This window comes from Aythya fuligula, chromosome 1 (genome assembly GCF_009819795.1).
Source record: "Aythya fuligula isolate bAytFul2 chromosome 1, bAytFul2.pri, whole genome shotgun sequence".
NCBI classification, from domain to species: Eukaryota; Metazoa; Chordata; class Aves; order Anseriformes; family Anatidae; genus Aythya; species Aythya fuligula.
The window spans coordinates 94,679,590-94,699,899 of NC_045559.1; the positions used below are offsets into that span (position 1 = coordinate 94,679,590).

At 34.5% G+C, this 20,310-nt stretch overlaps 1 protein-coding gene across 3 annotated transcripts in view; it reads left to right on the forward strand.

Annotated features, from left to right (window-relative positions):
- ARL13B (ADP ribosylation factor like GTPase 13B) overlaps positions 1 to 19,107 on the forward strand; it is a 49,113-nt gene extending 30,006 nt beyond the window's left edge. For 2 of the 3 annotated variants that reach the window (XM_032191837.1, XM_032191857.1), the window contains 7 exons: positions 4,980 to 5,085; positions 7,723 to 7,925; positions 10,245 to 10,341; positions 10,814 to 11,036; positions 11,505 to 11,621; positions 12,085 to 12,153; positions 17,189 to 19,107. In XM_032191837.1, coding sequence (XP_032047728.1) covers positions 4,980 to 5,085; positions 7,723 to 7,925; positions 10,245 to 10,341; positions 10,814 to 11,036; positions 11,505 to 11,621; positions 12,085 to 12,153; positions 17,189 to 17,265 — 892 coding nt within the window. In that variant the 3' untranslated portion in view covers positions 17,266 to 19,107. The remainder of the gene's footprint in view (positions 1 to 4,979; positions 5,086 to 7,722; positions 7,926 to 10,244; positions 10,342 to 10,813; positions 11,037 to 11,504; positions 11,622 to 12,084; positions 12,154 to 17,188) is intronic. The other variant, XM_032191845.1, reaches the window with a different exon arrangement.
- The last annotated feature ends 1,203 nt before the right edge of the window (positions 19,108 to 20,310 follow it).

Here is a 20,310-nt window from a genome sequence, read left to right on the forward strand (position 1 = left end):
CTGTAGATGTCAGTTGTGCCAATGCACACATACACTCCCTTTCCACACTGTTTCCCATGACTCCAAAAATAAAGTTCAAAGCTCTCTAGTTGCTTACCAAAAAAAAAAAAAACCCTACTTGATATAAAAGCGGTTGGTGCCTTCCTTCCATTATGAAAGAAATGGAGAAAAGTTTGTTGTTACACTGTGAAGGTTCCAAATATACTTTGTGAGGTTGGAATAAGCGAAGCGTGATTATATATATGAAAGCTTTTCACTCAGTCACCTTAATGTGATAAGCTAACAGACGTGCTCTCCAGAGCTTTCAAGTGTGTTTTTGATATATACTTCCTATATAGTTCTTAAACACAAAAGATTGCTCTATATGAAGTTCTACTGACTTGGAAAATTAAAATCAAGCTCTATCTATCCTTTAAGATAATTCTGACGTATGCTCTAAAGGAGGAGGTTTTATGCATAAAACTTGCCTCAAAACCTAGCATTCCTGTGCATGAGCAGTAGTGCTCTGAGGCTGTATTCACCTCAAGAAATACTGAATTATTTTCAGGGTAGACGTATACTATTTGTGTTTGACACTTAAGACGCATTTCTTTTCTAAACTACACAGACTTTTTCTGATATTTACGGCTTTATAAACATTAAGTAAAAGAAAATTCTTTACCTTTTAATCCTGTGTGGTGGAAGTCTTTCAGTGTTATCCTTTACAAACGAACTCCCCAGGGTAAGCTCCAGTATAATCTGAAAAACATCGCTTTGAATATTTGCCTGAGTATCGTGTCTTGAGTGGCATTCCAGTAAGTATTTTCTGCATGCCTTCTGCTCCTAGTTCTTAAATAGTTGTCTAAGGGCTCATCTTTGAGTGTGGCAGTGCGAGAGAGAAGCTGACTTCTGCAACTCCAGTAGACAGGCAAATTGATTACTTTCTACTTGGGGAATCTGGTTCTGCCTGTTTGCAACCCAGCCTAGCTGCGAGGCGGATCGCGCTCCTGGAGTTGGCCAATAGTAGGAAGTGTCCAGGACCAGCTCCCTAGATAGAGACCTGGTGAGCTGCAAGCATAGTACTGGCTACCTCTGAAGCACAAGTGTTTTAAGTGCACTAATTGCTTTCTTCTACACTGAAGCATGAAGGAAAAAGAAAGCAAGGTTGTGGATCTGTCCATACACTTACTTAAAAGGGGGAAAAAATCCAGCATTGTAGTACTCTCTATAGCAGTAAGTATCTTAATAATATTTTAATTCCTTTCATAAGTTTGCCATAAAGGCTGTAGTGGAACAGAGAGTACAACAGGAAATGTATGACCTGTGCTAAATCAGTTCTTGGGGAGCATAAGGTGGAGATTGCTATTTGGATTTTTTGCTTACCCAAATAGAGCACTTCAGCTCTAGCTGTTGAAAACAGCCCGTACTGCAACATAAGTTCTATGGAGAAAATCGAAGATAATTGACCCAAAACCAAATTGTATGCTATTCAAGTTACTCAAGGTTAAAAATCAGCAGGTACTGCAATTTATAGGGCATTAGTGTCACACTTGAACTGAACTATGCAGCTTACCAACATTTCATTCTGCTTCAGCTGTGGTTTGTGGAATGTGCAGTCCAGTAACACAGTAAACTGCAGTTATTTAATCTTGAGATGAGAAAGGAATAGGCAGTGGCAACAAAGTCTGCAATCAGAAATATTTTCTTCAATCAGGTCAAGATAGGAATTGACAGCACTACTGAGGAATGCTTTTTGAGACCAGGGAAAGTCCAATAAGATTTTCAAACTGTCACAAAGATAGGTTAAATGAAAAAATAAAGTGGAGATAATTGGATAATTATGTCCAGTCCTTTAATTGCTCTTCATGTCTTTCTTTAATTCCATTTCAGTTTTTCCCTGCTTTAGCCATGTTCAGTAGCCACACACTGGGATGATGTTAGTTGTTTTCACTGTTTGTTGAGAAGCAACAGTGCCAGAGTATCATATTTAACATGTCATTGGTTCTGTATATGAATTGTAGAACCATTAGGAAATCTCTGCACTAAATCATACAGGGTACAGAGTACAGTAGAATTAGTCTTTTTGTTGAGAAGTGAGAATGGATTATTTAAATAAGGTGGGGGCAAAGAGGGCCTTGTGCTTTTCCTAGCTCTGCATGGAAGTCAGCAAAGTTTTGATCATTGGTAGGATGTAGGAGATTTTATCCCCAAGATGGTGATAAATATGTGAACCTTTTGTACTGCAAATCATTCTTAAGACTGATGAAAATCAAGAGAAAATTGTTGTGTCTGGACATTTAAAAAAACTGTCTTTCCATGGTCTCATTTGTACACAATCCTTAAAAGGGAAGACTATTAAATTAGTGGTGACAAGCAATGTTTTTTAGAGCTGCAGATGTAACACAGATTTTTCTTTTTGTATTTTTCGGAGGTTAAAAACTCTCTCAAGAGTAAAATGATTAAGAACTGAGATTCTCATACTGCTATTCTGGAAAATGGGAAGGAATAAGTTCTTGGATCAAACTGAGTTGCTGACAAGTTCTGCTTAACGATGGAGTGAATTCCTACCACTTGTTCCCTCCCTGCAAGGAGTATGATAAATCAGAAGTACTAGCCTTGGTTGAACAGCCCCTAAAAGCCATTTCAGTTGGTGACAATGACTTGAGATTTCAGAAGAAAAACCATGACGTCTGGTTCTAAAACAATTTTCCATTGCGTTGATGGAAACCTAATGATTTGTGATTTTATCCGGAAAGTTGAATCAGAGTTCTTTTGCAATGGAAGAGTTGCTTAATTTCTGAACGTGAGCCTACTGGAATTGCTTTACTAGAGAGAAGTCAGTGCAATATTAAGGTTCCCTAATGCTATGCAATGCTTCTCTTCACAACTTTTGCACTTAATTTGGATTACAACTATTGTAGAAAGTATTACAACTATTGTAGGAAGCAAAATCAGATTGCATTTTGTGCTTATATTCCAAAATGGTTCGATGAACATTGCTTTAACACAAACAGTATTAGTTTTCATGGTGGCAAGTAATAACTTCGAACAGGAATAGTATATTGTTGTGAAACATTATTTAATGCCTTTTGGCAGTCCCTGGATATTTACCATACTAGCTTTTAATTAAAAGCAGTTAATGAGAAAGGAACAACTATATATCCTGTTGTCACCAACTGTTTTTATGAAAGGTGGGATCAACACTTAGACTTGACTCCTCTTGTGAAGTTTTGTTTATTTCTTATAAAACTCTTAGCTCCTCATGAATGTAAAATATTTCTTATATGTTTGTCCCTTTTCTGTTGCCTTTGCATAAAAATATTCTTCGGATTTCTGTCTAAACTTGCTGATTTGTTATTAACATCTGCTTACACGTGAACTCAGAAAATCATTCACCACCATGAGTGCAAGTTCTTTAAAATTTGTTCTAAGGGAATACGTCTGCTTGGTGACCATGTTCCTATATACATAGGTAAAGTACTTGTTAACACTAGTGTTAACACTTTGTTAACACTATTGTTAACACTTTTCTATACATTGTTTCATGTAGACTTGTCTTTTGCTTCTAATAATTTTATCCTTTTCTGTTGAATTTGAAATCTACAGGTATAGAATAAATTTATTAGAATGAATGCATGTTTCTGGAGAATGACTGAGATTTTAGCCTCTTTATTTTTTCCTAAAGAAATAAGGCATACACAATCCTAATGCCTATAGTCCTTCCTACCTTCCTGGATGTTGACCACCTTAAGTCTATTTTAATCAAGGAATTGAGTTTTCAGGGATTGTCGAGTCCTCTGAAAATCATTACTTGGACAGCTGAGAGAAATTCCCATCAGGGACAAGATTTCGTCTTTCTGTGAGAGGCAGTTCTATAGAGGTTTTGGCAGTTGTACTTTTCCTTACATGTAGTTTGTGATGCACTTTTTAGGGCTTTAGATCAGAAGCTTTTCCATTTTGATATCATACAAAGGAGTTGCCAGTGAAGCATTCAAAAATTAGTCTTGAGGAAGCAACTCAAATTTTTATGGTTGTACTATGGTATCACCACAAGTTTACTGAGGTGAAGAATTTAAATATTGGGATGTTTATTACACTGGACAGCAATCTTTTTAATAGTTACGGATAACAGCGTTGAAAGGAACATACATGTAATATCCTCTGTTTTCAGATCTATGTACATATTTGAGTGTGAAATGACGAACAACATTTGCTTGGGTGGTAAGACAGATTGGTTTTGTACCATCTACAAAGCACATGTTATTGGCAATAGTGTTGGATACAGTTATGGAGTATGTAGAAAATAAATGTCATCTAGAACAGTAATCTTCCCAAAATTAAGGAGGGGTTTATGTTCTGGAGTCTTCATTGCTACCGTATTTCTAGGAAATAAGACAATAGTGGCATTTTATCATACAGAAGACTTATTTTACAAGCTATGTGTTTCATATACCTTCCTTTTCTTCTCTCCATGCAATAATAAAGAATGTCTCTTAGAGCCAGTCATGCAAATTCTGAGTTTTACTTACATATATGAAGGGCAGATTCAAAATGCTACATACCAAACTGGCAGCAGAGAAAGATTCTAGAGAGTACACAGACCTGAAATGGTCATGGAGCAGTGTTATATAGGGAAATGCACATGATTTAGGAAGCTATGATGTTCTGAACTTAGATCCATATACTCCAATAGGTTGTACTGGGTAGCTTTGGGTGTAGAGCAGGACAACCTTTTATCTCTGTCTTCTTAGCTGTAAAATAAAATTGCTTTGTCTACAGGGGCATAGTAATTACTTGATATTAGTATCTCTGATAAAAATGGTAAATGGACTAACATATTGTTTATTAAGTTGAAAGAAAAGCTAGGAAGTAAAGCTGGAACAAGACGTTTTTATTTTCTTCATTTTCCTACTTTTGTCAAAAATACAGTTTTGGAGATCTGATCTCTTTATGTGCCAGGGTGCTAAGTGTTTCTTTTATTTTGATTTTTTTTTCTTTAGGCTGGCAAATAAGCAGGACAGAGAAGGAGCTCTGTCAGAAGCAGATGTAATCGAGTCCTTATCTCTGGAAAAGCTTGTCAATGAACACAAGTGTCTATGTCAAATTGTAAGTATTTTTTTAAGATGTTTCATTTCCTTATACATACGTAATGCTTGCCAAGAGGTAGAGGATTATGCCATATAGCATAAAACAAATCTGGAGCCCTGCAATTGCAGCAAAGATACAGCACGTGTATATGTTTTGCAAATAGGTCTACTGTTCACCTTGACTGTTTCTGGATCTGTTAAAGAAATCTGTATAATGATTCTCGGTGTATACTTCCTGGTCCAGTCTGAAACCACATACAAATAATTATGTACTAATGTGGATTACAACTTTTTTAGTTAATACAGCAAGTTTAGTATAAACATTAAAAAAAAAAAAATAAAAATCTAGGAAATAAAATTTGCCGATGTCAACATTCAGGAAGAACCACTGTTCAGATACAATGTTTGTCTCATTTTTGTTGATAGCTCGAACCACCATTTAGTCTGAGCTGCTCTCTGACAAACAGTAAGAATTTAATCTAATTCCCAGCCCAGTAGTCACAGTAAGATCAGGTGTCTTAAAATAACCACATTTCAGGTGTAGAAGTCAGTGTCATGTTAAAAAAAAATAAAAATAAAAAAAAAAAATGCTTAACTTATCCAAATCAACAGTGCTTCAAGTTTTCTTTAAGCCTTTGTTTTAATCAACAAGTCTGCTAGTTTAACTATTTGTGGGCTTGGACTTCATGATATTTTTCTAATTACAACAATAAATACTTTAAAAGATGATTTGAGTTATGTTGAGACTATTAAACACCATTTGGGGACAATTTTGTAAAACTATTCCATCTGGTATCTGCGTTTTGAACTTTTTTGTTTGTTTGTTTTTAAAGTGCCTAGGGAGGGTTAAATTCCCTAGGGAGGGTTAGAAAATTCATAGGAAAATACAAAATACTATTATTTTCTCTAGAAAGTTGAGTTATAGCGGGGCCACAGCTATATTCATTGTGTTATGACTGTTTGAGGGCTTTTCTTCAGTCAGTGGACTTTGCAATAGGCATATATAGCAATCATAAAAAAAAAAAAAATTAAAAATTAAGAGCTCACTTCTTTTTCATGAGGGAGTTCTGTGGCAAAAATATTTTCTTGCAAAGCACTATCAGTAAAAACAAAAAAAGGCCTGAACTATTCTAATATGTTTTTTTCCATTACATACTCTGGCATCTTAGCTGAAAGCAGTTGTTGAGAGTCTTGCATACTTCTTCACAAAGTATGAGCTTTTTTTTTTTTTTTTTTTTTTCTTTTACAAGTTTCATTAAAGATAAACTTGGTCCCAAGGTTTTTCAGTATGATGACTCATGGGATGAATTTAAAGAGGAATTTTTAAAAGATATAAATAAAAGTAGGCCATATTTTTATTTCATCTTACTATTTTAATTGGTTTTCTTCTTTTTTTTAATTCCCTTCAAAAATATTAAAACAAATGGAATCATTTTCTCACTGTCACAGTATTAGTCAGAATGACCTTTATCTTTTCCTTTTTAAAATATATTTCTATACTTCCTATATTTCTAAACTTCTATATTTTTATATCTAAACTACAGTAACAGTAACCTTTGTGCAAACCTGGAATAAAATTGCCCCAGTGTTGTCTATTATCTTAGTTTTCTCAGATAAACAAGTTTAGTCTTCTCAGAGAAACAAGGTATTGTTGCCTATACATCTTCTCCCTGATTAGGTTCTGCTACAGAATTCTGTAGGGTTGTAAGGTGAATAACACTCATATTTGAACCTTATTTTAGGCAGTGTTGGAATGTATTAAAATGCAAGCAATGTTTGGCACTCTAGGGGGGAACATAACAGGTCAAAATTACTTTTTTCTGTTGTAAATTTTACATACCTTATCTGGCTATGCTGTAATTTAAGTGCTTGTAACTGAAGATATAATACAGGGAATTTTTAGGTGGTATGAGTTGAGAAGGAAGAAAAATTAAAGTAAAATAAAGTCATGAACATAAATCCCAAATCAATCAAATCATACAATCAGTACGAAATGTTTGTTCTTTGTTTCAAATTAACAGCTTGAAATAAGCACTTGCTTTTAATTGAGTTAAAGACCCATACAGGGTTCCAGAAGATTCTGGAAAACAGTTGTGAAGAAAACAGTTCTGAAGAGAACTAGAAAGGTCTGCTAGTCCTTTTACATGCTCTAAACATGAATCAAGCCATGTCTCTCTGGTTCCAATTAGAGCCCATTATACTTGTATTCGTGACCATGAACATGAAGAACAAATTACTCTTTTCCTATTTGCAATTTCCCATTTCTTGAGGGCTATGATAAGTTTGAAACTTCTTCTCGAGGGAAGAACCAGTCCTGTTCTTCCAGTTGTTTTCTTACCAGTTGTGTTTTCATAATTAGATTTTTTTGATTGTTCTGTTCCTCTTGATACCTTCCAGTCAACCTACGTCTTCTTTCAAGTGTTTCATCCAAGCTAGACTAAGTATTCCAAACTAATTTAGCAATGTTTTGCACCTGTCTTCCAGCAGATTTGCCTAATCATGTTTCTCTTGCTTGCTGATGATAATATCGTAAAAAAAAAGTTTTATTCTAGTCAAGATGCATAATATTGTTGTTTGGCTGGGTTCTTGTTTTTGTTTAAGTAATGTGATTAGAACTGCAAATAATTTTCCCCTTTTTTCTTCCTTGTATTTACAGGAACCTTGCTCGGCTGTCATGGGCTGTGGGAAAAAAATTGATAAATCAATAAAAAAGGGTTTATATTGGCTTCTACATATCATAGCAAAAGATTTTGATGCCTTAAATGAGCGCATCCAAAGAGACACTACTGAACAAAAAGCATATGAGGAACAAAAGAAACGAGAACGAGCTGAGCGAGTGAGAAGGATACGTGAAGAAAGGTAATTCTGTAATTTCTCCTACCTCGCTTTCCTTCTTTCTTCTCTCTCTAAAATGCTTGATTCATTTTTGTACATAAAGCTTGTGGGAACCCTGCTACGATTGGCTTACAAGCCAAGAGCCTTCATATTAGAAGTAATGACCTGAATGCTAAAGCTTTTCTTTAAGACCTACAAGTTTTTGCTTGGTTCACTCCCTTCATTATTTTTATTTTAACTCTGTGCTGGAGATGTACTATGAGTCTGTGAGTGAGAATTGTAAGACAGTTGTGGAATAAATTTGGTCTTGCCGGTATAACTTCACAGAAGGCTAACCTAAAAAATCGTATTGTCATTTATTTTTAATATGCCTTCAAGTGTGTCTTAAGATAAACTTTTATTAACTTAAATAACACTCTCTAATCCAAATGTGAATATGGAAGAGTAAATGTGAAACTTTACTCAACAGAATGCTTGATAAACTTCAGGTTATCCAGCAGGTGAGGTATGGAGGAACTTACGTTGATGCAGGGGAACCAGGGACTTGTGATTTATTTAGAGTCCTTGTAGCTCTGCAACCTACAAAGATTCCTATTAGAGACTGTTGTGAATCATTTTACTGGAGCATTATTACAAAATCCTCCAAGCACCCCTTTTTCACTGTCTGTCGTATACATGCAGAGACCTGCAAGTCTCAGTTACTGAGAAGTGCTTGTGAAGTTACTGGGGAGTATCTTGGCTTGTGCTCGTGTTGATTTGTTTTACTCCAGTCAAGTAAATAACTTAGACACTATAATTGATATGAATATGTTTTAAACACTTGGAGTTTGTCACACGCTTAATGTATGTTTAGCAAACATATAAAAATGCACATGCTGTTAGTTTGCCAGATGTCTGCGTAGACGAAGCCCTCTGACCATGTTGGCACTCTGCCATGTTGGGAGATAGAGAGAGGAGGGCTGACTGTGGAAAATGTCTCAAAGAGAATGTCTGGTAACGTGGGCATTTTCCATATATTCTGTTGCTGATCAGCAATCATGACAGTGTTCATTCACTGGAGGAATACTTGGATCTGGATTAAAGGCTTAAATTGTTTCCCAACTCATTGTGTCTTAGAAGGAAGCTAACTAGTAACTTATGATGTTTTATCATGTAGCTGAGGGATTGGCTCAGGTTTAGGAGATGGCATTTTTCTGTTTATATCAAAAAAAAAAAAATCTTACTATAAGGAACAGGTTATTCGTGATTCAAGTAGAGTTCTGTTTCATTCCATGTTCTAATAATTTCCCAGACTGCTCTATTTTGTTCAGATGTGCTTCCCTGAATATTTTCTCAAAGTGCATTTCCTCCACAACATGCTACAGTGTTAGTAGCAATCATCTTGTTCCAAATGGAAAATGAGACAGAAGTAGTGCAAGTAAATTTTAAAATAGCATTGGCCTTTTCTTCCAAGCTCCATGGTTTCATGGGTAGATCAGCTCAGTTTCGTTCCCATCTGTGCCTCTGAACAACAGCGTTACTTCCTTTCTCAGCATTTGCAGCTGTAAAATGTGTGTAACAGTGGCTTCCTGTGTGTAGGTAACATTAGATCTATTGATGATAAGTGTTTGAACATAGTATATTAATAATATATTATTTAATCCATGGTAATTGAATATTCCTTGCACAGAGATCTAGTGCATACAGAATAGCTGGTGCTGTTGCAATAACAGTATACGGAGCAGCATGCATCTTTTTGAACTTTCTCTGAGTCACTGGAACAAATAAGATTCCCTAACTGTTCCTATATGTACCGAATAGCTTGTCACGTGTTCTTCCTTCCATATATTAAGATGAGTCTAGACTTAGAAGAAATGGACGTGTATTAAAAATAGAAGGTGATGATTTAGACAGTATGGTTTCTGACAGTGTAGTTTCTTTTTAAAGTTGAACACTTAAAAATAATTGTTACAAAAGATTACCAGTGAGAGCATTTCAGCACACTATTGAACAATCAATACCTTCCAGTTACAGAAGCATTCTGTCACATATTTGGTCCTTAGAAACTGCTTCCGTTTTCTTAATGTTTTGCCACGTAGCAGCATGTGTTTCTATCACTGACGTAACATGTATTTTTGCTTTATTTGCCTGTTGTTGTGATATTTGACAAATGTCTTTCAAAGTACAGAAGCATACTGTAAAAATGTGCTGGCATAAATTAGAGGATGAGCTAGATCACCTAATGACTGTTCTCTATTAAGTAAAATTTACAGCATGGCTTCTTCATAATTCTTTGTTCATCTTTCTCTCTCCACTTGCAAAAAAACAAACAAAAAACACAACAACAACAAAACAATAAAAAAGGGAAAGAGAAGAAGGAAGGAGTGTACCTGATGACGAGGACCCTGAACCTGGAAACTCTGAAAATCCCTTCCAGCCTATAGCGGCTGTAATCTCTGAGGTATGAGAATATGTGGAAATCTGGATCATTTTAGACCTACTACTAACAAATGTCTGAGAGGTAATGAGAAAAACGGTTCATTTGAAAGAATTGTTTTAAATCTGTACACACAAAGCCTTTTTTTTAATCTTCACAGTCTTGTTTTGTGTGCATTGAATCAGTGCTTTCATGTTATGAAAATCACCTGTTGTTGATTCAGGGGGGAAAATATAGACCAAGTAAGATAAATGTATTATAACCAAATGATTGAAAATATTTGCGAATTAAACTAGTGGATATTCAGGAGTGGAAAATATTCATGGTTTATCAGTATCCAAAAAAAAAAAAAAAAAGGATATTAGGAATATAGGAATATTCTGCTTTTAAAATAACCTAAAATAACCTTCCTTTTATTAATAGTTTACTTCATTAGAAGTTGTAAAAAAATCAAAACAAGCAGACAAACATAAACATATATTGTTATTCTCATTAGAATGAAAAACAAATGGAAAAGAAGCGTTTAAGGCTGGAGACTGAAAAGGCTACTGTTGTCTCAAAATCTCAAACAGAACAGGAACAAATGGATGCGCAGCAACTGTCAAGTAGCAGTAGCCAAAAAACAAATGATGGTAGACTAGAAACATGCAATTCTACAGCTACACAGCATTTGCAGCATGAAGAAAATGAACAACAAGCCTCAGAAAGCCATGACTCAGGTAATGCTGCTTCCTTTAAATTTTTCGTTTAATGTTACTTCTCATGTAATTTTTCCCTGTGTCTGCATTACTTTTCTGGACACCATATGGCAATTAAATCTTTTGAAAAAATACAAATGCACCATTAGGTTATTGTACTGAAAAAAAACTATACTTTTAAAAAGCGTGAATTTGTTGGTTTAACTTAAATTGGATCTTTTTTTTAATCATACCTAAATTGCCATCAGTAACAAGTTAAGTTGAACTTAAGAAAATTTAGTTTCCACATATTTTTTGCTTACGTTTTGTCCTCTATAACAAAGCATGCTGTGAACATTGTACATTACACAAGCCTTTGTTGTATTGTACAAGTCTGGAGTGAAAAAGCTGATGCATCTCACCCCAACAACTGTATTAAACATGTTTAATTTAACATGTTTTCTGAATATCACTGTATGGTATGTAATGCTTTATTTCTGCTTGATATAGATAACAATAAGAAGAAAAATAAAAAAACAAAATTAAAAAGGGGCCACAGAGTGGAACCCATTAATGCAGAAGATGCTGCTCCCAAAATTCCTACACCACCACCATCTCTTCCACCAGGTAAGTGTACTACCAAACAAAATAATTGATGTCTCAGTTTGTGTTTTTTAAACATTTAAAATATTAATTTGTGAATGGCTAAACTAAAATGCCTTCATGCAGAGTTACGCTACTGAACCTTCCTCTCCGAGAAATCTTTGATGCAGTTTCACACATCATGGTCTGAACTTTCAGCAGTATTGATTTGATCCATTTCATGGGGGGAAGTTGTTATTTTCACACACGCAAAAATGTCAGACGCTAATCAATTTTTCATCAGTGAGTAGTCAAAATACCAGTATTTTTAAGGGTAGATTGGTTTATTTGAAAATTATATCATCAATATTAGTCATATATGTATAATATATTACATACTTTTCCATTTCTAAATGCTTTGAATTCTCCCAAAGGGCACGGCTTCCATACTTGTTATCAGAATCAAGTGCAGTAGTGATGTGTTTTGACTGTCTTTTTTTCCCTTTAGTTGGCTGGGGAACTCCCAAACTTAATAGACTTCGAAAACTTGAGCCTCTTGGTGAAACACATCATGCTGGTAATTTAAAATATTTTGGGTTTTGAACTTTTTTAAAGCTTTCTCCATAATTCATGCACTTTTATATTCATTTCATTCTTCATCCTTTTTTTTAATTCTTAATGCCAATATTCTTTGACTGAAAGCAACTCTTTTGCTTAGTAGAAAGCATCTTTTTGATTTTTGAAATTTTCTTTGCTTTTTTTTAGACAAAAGAATAAGTTTTCTCAGATTCCTTTGCAAAGTTTAAAGTGACATGGGATATAGAAAGCTATTTATTTGCTCAACAGCATGCAACTAAATATAAAGTTGTATATGACAGCGTAACAGGGTCAGTTACTTTGTGTGCAAACACATTGCTTTCAAAATGAAGATGTCAAGGTATTTTTCTGCTGTTCATTTGTAGACAGCTCCTCATTATCTATTGCACTGAGGACAGGGTTTGGGTTACCTAGACTGGAAAATCTCTAAGGTGTTAAGCAGAAAGAATACTGCAGAAACACTTAGGCAGGACTGCAGAGATCCAGCTGGGCTTATTGATTTGGTTCTGCACTGAGCTGTGTGATTGTTTCCACACTGATCTTATGATCTGATCTGGAACTGCTAATTACTTCACAATGATGAACCCAAATGGGCCCTGTGTATTTCTGTGGTTTTGTGAACTGTAGCTTACCTACAGCTGAATTTGTGGTGTGTAATCTGATAGCTTATGTTGCCTCTTGAGACAGTCTACACATTCTTCTATTCTACCTACTGCTTCTGTTTATGTACAGTTCTAAAAGCATAGACTATAAGCTTTTTGTCAAGGATTTTGAGTGTTTTTTTTGTGTGTGAGAAGCAGAGCTAAGGACATGTGGGCACCCATGCATTAATTGCATTATGTTAGCAATTCCAAATAAGATACTGCAATCCCAGCTCTGAAAAGTCCAACATAAATTTGACTTCAGAATTGAGACTTCAATTTAAAACTTGGTTATTGGTCTGCCAGGAGAGATGTCAGAGGGAAAGTTTGGGATCTGTCTGGTGCTTTACTTTTGAAGAGCCATGTCCTTGAAAGTTCACAAACTGGTAGGAGAAATAGGTTTAGTAACTTTAAATGTCAAGGTTCAGTAGGTACAATATTGATTTTTCTCTTTATTGATGGCTGATATTATTTTTCGAGGACCACAGGTGATGTTTTTTCATACCACAAAGGCTGGAAGGGACACAGGTCATTTGGTCAACTCCAACTGCTCTAGCAGGGCCGTCTAGAGCAGGTTGCCCGGGACCATGTCCAGGCGGCTTCTGAATATCTCCAAGGACTCTACAGCCTCTCTGGGCAACCTGTGCTTTCTCAGTTTTAGATGAGAAAGTCTTCGTTTTTCCTTAAATTTTTATTTCTCAAATTTTGAAAAGTCAAGTGAATACGGAGACACATGGAATAGCATGAGGGGAGGATAACCAAACTAAAGCTATGGGCACACTTATGCAAATTGAACAAAGAGAACGTTAGTTCAGGAGTTTATAGAGAAAGGAGCTCAATGTTTCTGTAGTGATCCTTGAATCATTTCAAGACAGGGTTAAGTTCATGTAGGACAGCACCATGTGGACATACCTGCTGAACTTCTGAAGCAACAGAGCTTCTCAGCCAAAGGATAATAAACTCACAAATAGTCAAAAGCTGAGTAAAGAGGAATTAAAATATCTGAAATTATATATTTATTTTTCACAGGAATGTAATTAATGTGCATAAAACGTATTTTGTAGTATGTTTCTCAGAAAATTTGAATCATTAAACTATCTTGCTCTTTTTTTAAGGAGTATAGAGAAAAGAAGGCAAGAAAGAAAATCCAGATAAAGAGGTAGGGAGGGGAAGAAAGGGAACAGGTGATATATATATATATATATATACACACATATATATACATACATACATACATATATATATTTTTAATCTGATCTGATTTTGTAGCAAGAGCCTGGGTAGAAAAAGGAGGACAAAAAATCTTAAGCTAGATTCCATACTCAGAGATGTGTAAGCTAGTTACCTGAGATCTGTGTTTATTTAGTTTATTTGTGAGATAGAGATGATAATTCAAGTCTTTTGAAATCTGAAGATAGAATAAATGTTGGCAGGGGAACGATCTCACGGCCAGAACAATCTATTAACCAGAGATGTAACCACTGAGGTCAGAAGAAATTTAGAGTGCTCAGAGCTTTGCAAATGAATTCAAAACATTGCCTGCACTTCTCTCAGAGATTTGCTTTCTCAGGGATTTTGTTAACTAACAGAAACAGGGTAGAGCAGCAAAATGCGCTTATTGAGATACTTCCATGTTTCTTGTCACACTTTTTACTACAAAAAATAAAATAAAATAATAATTTTCAACAACCGGCCCTTGTGGAGTTCGAATGGATTCTCTGTCCTGATGCTCTTTCAAAGACACTTCAAATTTATTTTTTTTTAAATGAATGCTGTGGAAAAGTCTTTACTTTCTGCTTACATCAGCTTTTAAACAAAAATAAATAAATAAGTAAAAGTTCTTCATTAACCTCTCTTCTTCATCTGTTTTTGAATATTGCCATTTCTGGGGGTATCCCCCCTCCTCACCTGCCCTGCCTATCCATCCCTTGTGAAGAGCCTGTAACCATCCATCATTTTAACATTACAGTCACAAGCCTCTTCCCACCACGTTTTATTTAGGCCAGTGATGTTGTAGCTCTAGGACTGAGCCAAGGTGTCTAGCTTGGTTTCATGTTAATTAACACAAGTGTCTTGAAGACACAATTTTCAGTTAAAGCTTACAAGGTTTTTTTTGTTTGTTTGTTTTTTGCTTTTTTTTTTTTTTTTAATTCCTTTATCTGGAGCTTTGGTAAGGCTTTCTTCTCTGTGGTTCTCAGATTCCTCAAGACGGAAGAAGAGGTGAACTGTTTCATCCAGCAATATTGAATTCTGTTGACCTCTCTTGCTTTGTCCACCAGTTAATGGTCAAGTGTCTGTAAAGTCTTTGTGTATGGGGCAAATAAGCACCTACCTTCTTACAGACAAGGCTGAAAAAATGCAATTCCAGTCAGCTGTCCAGTGGGTGCTTGTGTCAGGGTTTAAACTAAGGTTGGTTGTGTCTGTAGGAGCAAGGAAAGAAAAAAATTATTGAACCTTTTGAAGTATTTAACTTAGTCTGCTTTTAAAATTTTAAGGAGCCTTGTTTATTCATAGAGGTTATTTTCAGGAATACTCTGAGTCCATATCCAAGAGTGCATCACTTAATCATTTGATAGTTCCTCAATGTAAAACCCTTATGCTTTAAAACAAATTCGAATTTTCCTGGATTTCTGCCAGTCCATGAAAAAACACAAGAATAGGTGTTTCTCAGAATTCATGTGCTTTCTAGTACAAGTCTTTGTTAGTTTAGGAGAGCAATTATTTGTCTGATTTTGTGTTACCTTGTTATTTTTTTATTTTTTTTTTTTGGAAGTAGCACAGAGAAGTTGTACTGACATTGCTGCTGAAATATATAAAATGAGCGTGGTGTGAGGTTAAAACAGCATACAAAGGTCTGGTTTTTAATGCTAGATGTTCTTAGTTGTAAATCTGTCTTAATGATTTAATGTGCAAACTGAAAAATGTGTTAGTGATAGGGTTATTTAGTATATATATTGAGTCATTTTTGTGTCATTCTTAGCAGAGAACATTATGTTGGATGTTTAGGCAGAGTTAACAGGCCGTCAATTCTATAAATCTTTAATTACACAATTATTTTCACTAAACACTGCAATTTTTTCAGTCATGGTAATGATTCTAGCACAACACTTGGTAGTAAGTGCCTATTTATTGTCACTGGAGGATACATTTGCAAGAATGATGAACTTCTCTTATTATAGGAACTAAAATTGTCTGCCAGTTGTAAAGCTGTGTGCCAGACCTCAAGAAGCTGACTAATAAAGCATCCATTGTACAGGTTTTCATTTACCCGAAAATTATTTGTTCCACTGTTGCTTTTTGCATGCTGCTGTAACATTGACCTAGCTGAAGTCAAAGGATTACAACAGCATGAAAGTATTACCATTTTACTGATTAAATGTTAGGATAACTAAAATAGTTATCCTACATATGCGTACACATGTTCTCGTAAGAGCAATGAGATCCAACTTGCTTGCTTTTGTTAACTTTAGCTCAGAGATGTGGTTTCAATGTAAGTTATTCTCAATATAGATCAAGTGTAATATAGCTTTTCTTAGAAAAATAAGATTTATTAACCGTAAATTTTGATGGCACATTGTTGAAGCTTTGTTGAGGAGGAGATTGTCCACATAACGGAAATTGAAATTTGAATGCTTCAAAAAGCTGCTTTTAATTTTTCTTGATTTCTATCTGCTTCCTCTTACCATCTTTCTTGATTTTTTTTTTTTTTTTTTTTGTCCGTGTGTGTGTGAAATGCATTATGTGTACCGCTCTGCATGTTTGTTTTCTTTTTTCTTTCATGTCACTAGCAAATGTTTGAGGATACTTACTTTCTTCTGGTATGTTTAATAACTTTTCCTTGAACATTTTTCCTACTTTAAATTACTTTATTAGCAGCAAGAGATACCTGTTATACCTCTATCTAAAATTTCATAATGTAGTTATTCAAGAAAGTTCTTATGGCTATCAAGGTTAGATGTCATGCAAAAATAATAGCAAAATTTTGGATGCTGCCTAACATTATCACTTAAAAGTTTATTGCAATGCGTTATTTACTACATCAGCATTCAAATTTTTATATTTCATTTTCTCAATTGTTGTTTGTAAGCTTTGTATGTTTCATATATTTCGTGATGTTTGTAGGTTATTCTGGACGTAATTTTGCAAATGCTGATGCATGTATAACAAAATGTAATTAAATGCTGGTTTGGCCAATGTACCTCTAGACATCAGCACTAGGCCTGAAAGTTGCTTTGTAGGAATTAGCTCTAAAATAGTAGGCTACCTAGCTTTCATTAATAAAACAAGAACTTACTGTATTTAAACAGCCTCTTAAGCAAGGGAGATGGAAAATTACAGTTTACTGTGTTTTTGTTTCTGGCGTTTCTTATACAGATTTCTATGGAAAGCCTCTGCCCCCACTGACTGTACGCCAAAGACCCAACAGTGATACGCATGACATCATCGCTTAACTGGATCATAGATAACATCTAAAACATGTGGTCAAGAAATTATATTAGAAATGGGTTTTGCCCTTAAAGGAAAATTAAAAATAATAATAATAAAAAAGACAGTCTAGCAGCTTCTTGCAAAATAATAAGTTGGTAACGACTAAACGTGGAGTTCATTCTATCGTACTTGGTTGATCAGACTTCCTTTTACTTTTCACATCACCAGCTCTTCTTCAGGATTTAGAGTGACTGCAAGAAAGGTCTGAGTGTCCATAGAAGCTCCTATGAACGTGGTATGGAATATGTGTTGGGTTTACGTGTGAAAATACATAAACTGCTGTCTTTCTTCAGCTGTAAACCTGAAGAAAAATACTTTCAAGACCGCGATATGGGATTGTATGTTCTCATCAAGACCTTTCACCAGGTGCTGTGCAGTGATTAGTATTTTTGCAGCTACTAAATAGTTCTAAAGCATTTTATAAGATTCATGTATGTTAGGGTGAATATAGGCAGGTTATGCAACAAATACTGAGTAGATTTTTTTAACTTTTGTAAAACTATTTGAAAATTTGAGTGGATGTGCATACCTACTACCAATAAGATGATACCTAGAAAGCATTGGAAAGCTGATAGCCAAATACATGCAAGTAGAACATGTTTGACTTTCACATATTTCTTGCAGTAGCAATACCTCTTATTAAGGATTACATTACCAGAAGCATATTTCCTGTCAGTCTGAAGGGGGGGGGGAAGGTACAAAAGGGAAGTTTAAGGTAAATACATTTTATACAAAATTATGCTATTTGAACTGTCTGAAAGTTTTCTTATGCATTGTTTTCTTAGTTTTGTTAACTGAGTTGGGTATAGGTAATAAATTCAGTTTGAAAAAGAGCTGAATGTTGTATTGTCTACTATGGCATATAATAAAATTGCACATAGTGAAAGTTTTGCACTAATTCAGCCATCAGTTCTGATGGAAAACTGAATCATTCAATATGCATATGAACTCCAGCACTTTTTAATCTCATCAGTACTAAAATGCCATCTTGAAATCAAAACAAAACAAAACCAACTGAATTTTAAGGAGTTATATAATACTTCTATGTAGTGTTTTAATTTTACATTTAAAAAAAATACAATACAAGGGATAGGTAAAACGGGTTAGAATTGGATATATTCTTATTTATATTATGTATATGATGTTTTTCTTCTTACATTGGAGACAATCATTGGTATATTGTGTAAAGGTATGTAGTTATGCCACTTAATTACAGCAAGGATGAAACCACCATTCAAAGGTTTTTTGAAGAAGCGCTATTTGATTTTCTATTACAGTGTCTTCCATCATGTGATATTAACAAATGATTTTAGTAGAAGTTAAATAAATGCCATGGTTATATTAATCACTTCGACATTAGAAATCTTTGTCACATAACCCTTAGGTCAATGAGTTACACAAATATAAACATATTAATTGAATATACTAATTGAAATGACAAGATTAAGATTTTTTAAATTATGAGTGGAAAACATGATCAGACTTAAGAATATTAAGTTTGAAGTGGGTAGAGAGAAATATTCCAAGCTTGCAAATTTAATATAAAGATGAAACAATTTTATGTAACTGTCAGTATGGGAGTACTTTGTTGTATTCTAGAAGTGCAACGTGATTTGGTTTGATTATTCTCAGGATTTAGTCATTTTCACTTAAAACAAACATGATGATTAAGGAGGGGAGTGTGGGGGGGGGGATTGCATGTAAGTTTACATGTACAATCCCAGTGTTATTATTTTTGACTGCATTGCCACCTAAGTGTTTTGGCTTAAAGGCTGACTTTTGCTGACTTTTTTTTTTTTTTTTTTTTTTTTTTTTTTTTAAACAGCTTTAGTTTCTAGAAATGTATTACCCTTTTACTTTAACACTAATCCAAAATAAATTAATAGAAGTCTATTAAAAATGAAGCTAAATACTGCTGTGGAAACAAAAATTGAGAAACTGAAATGTAAACTGTTGTTACTTATGTGTGAAATGTGTATTAAGCGTGTTGTGTGGACACATCAGTTTTGTTTCTGCTTTTAAAGTAAATTTGTACCAATATATGACTTAAGTACTAAAATTTTTTTCATACAAGTTTGTTTATGAATATGCTTTGTAATTATTTACTACAGTAGCTTTTTTTAGTACTTTATGTTACCTTGACTTTTTATTTGCTCATGTTTACATTTATGTATTGAATAAAACTAATGCACAGTATCAATCTTTCCCATATTATCATAAATTTCCCTTTTTTAAGCAAGTATAATCATAAGTGGTTAATGTCTACAAGTCTCACATTGCTATCATGTACAAAATAGATACCCTATAGATGGAATCTTTGCATATTTTGACAAATGCAGTTTGGTCAAGTTGAGAATATCATGATAGATTGACATTAGGATATATGTATTTGTATACATTTAACTTCTATGATAGCATACCTAACACATGAGAAGGTAAGTTGAAATTTCAATATATTTTAATTGTCAGTGACCTCATTTTCAAAATGCACCAGTACATGCAACTAAGAATATTTCTACTTAATGAATGGTAAGCATACAGAAATACGCTGCGTAAGCAGAACACTCTGCATTGTGTCTGTGCAACATTTTAAGTACATTTGAAATACTTTGTTCAGAATGTAAGTTACATCTATCTTCTGAGGTAAGGAACAGTAACTTTCCTAAGCTGAATTAGTCTGAAAAAGTAACCAGTGCTTCCAAGAATGTTATTCTCACCGTCATATTCCTATTTAGCCAAAACCTAGAACCCACGGAAAGGTCAAAATTTAAAATTTTAAAGAGGGACCCTACTTAAAGTCTTAAAATAGAGAATAGTAACTGTAGCTAACCGAAAAGGTAGGTATGTTTGATATATGTTAGAATTAGCTTCGTGTCTGTGCCATGGTCTCTCTATTTAACTAATTCACAGTAAGTGAGGGACATGCCTACTGAGGTGGAGCAAAAGTACTGCGATTTTAGTGTTTAGATAATCTTGCAAGATTTGTATTTCAGTCCCGCAGTACTGAA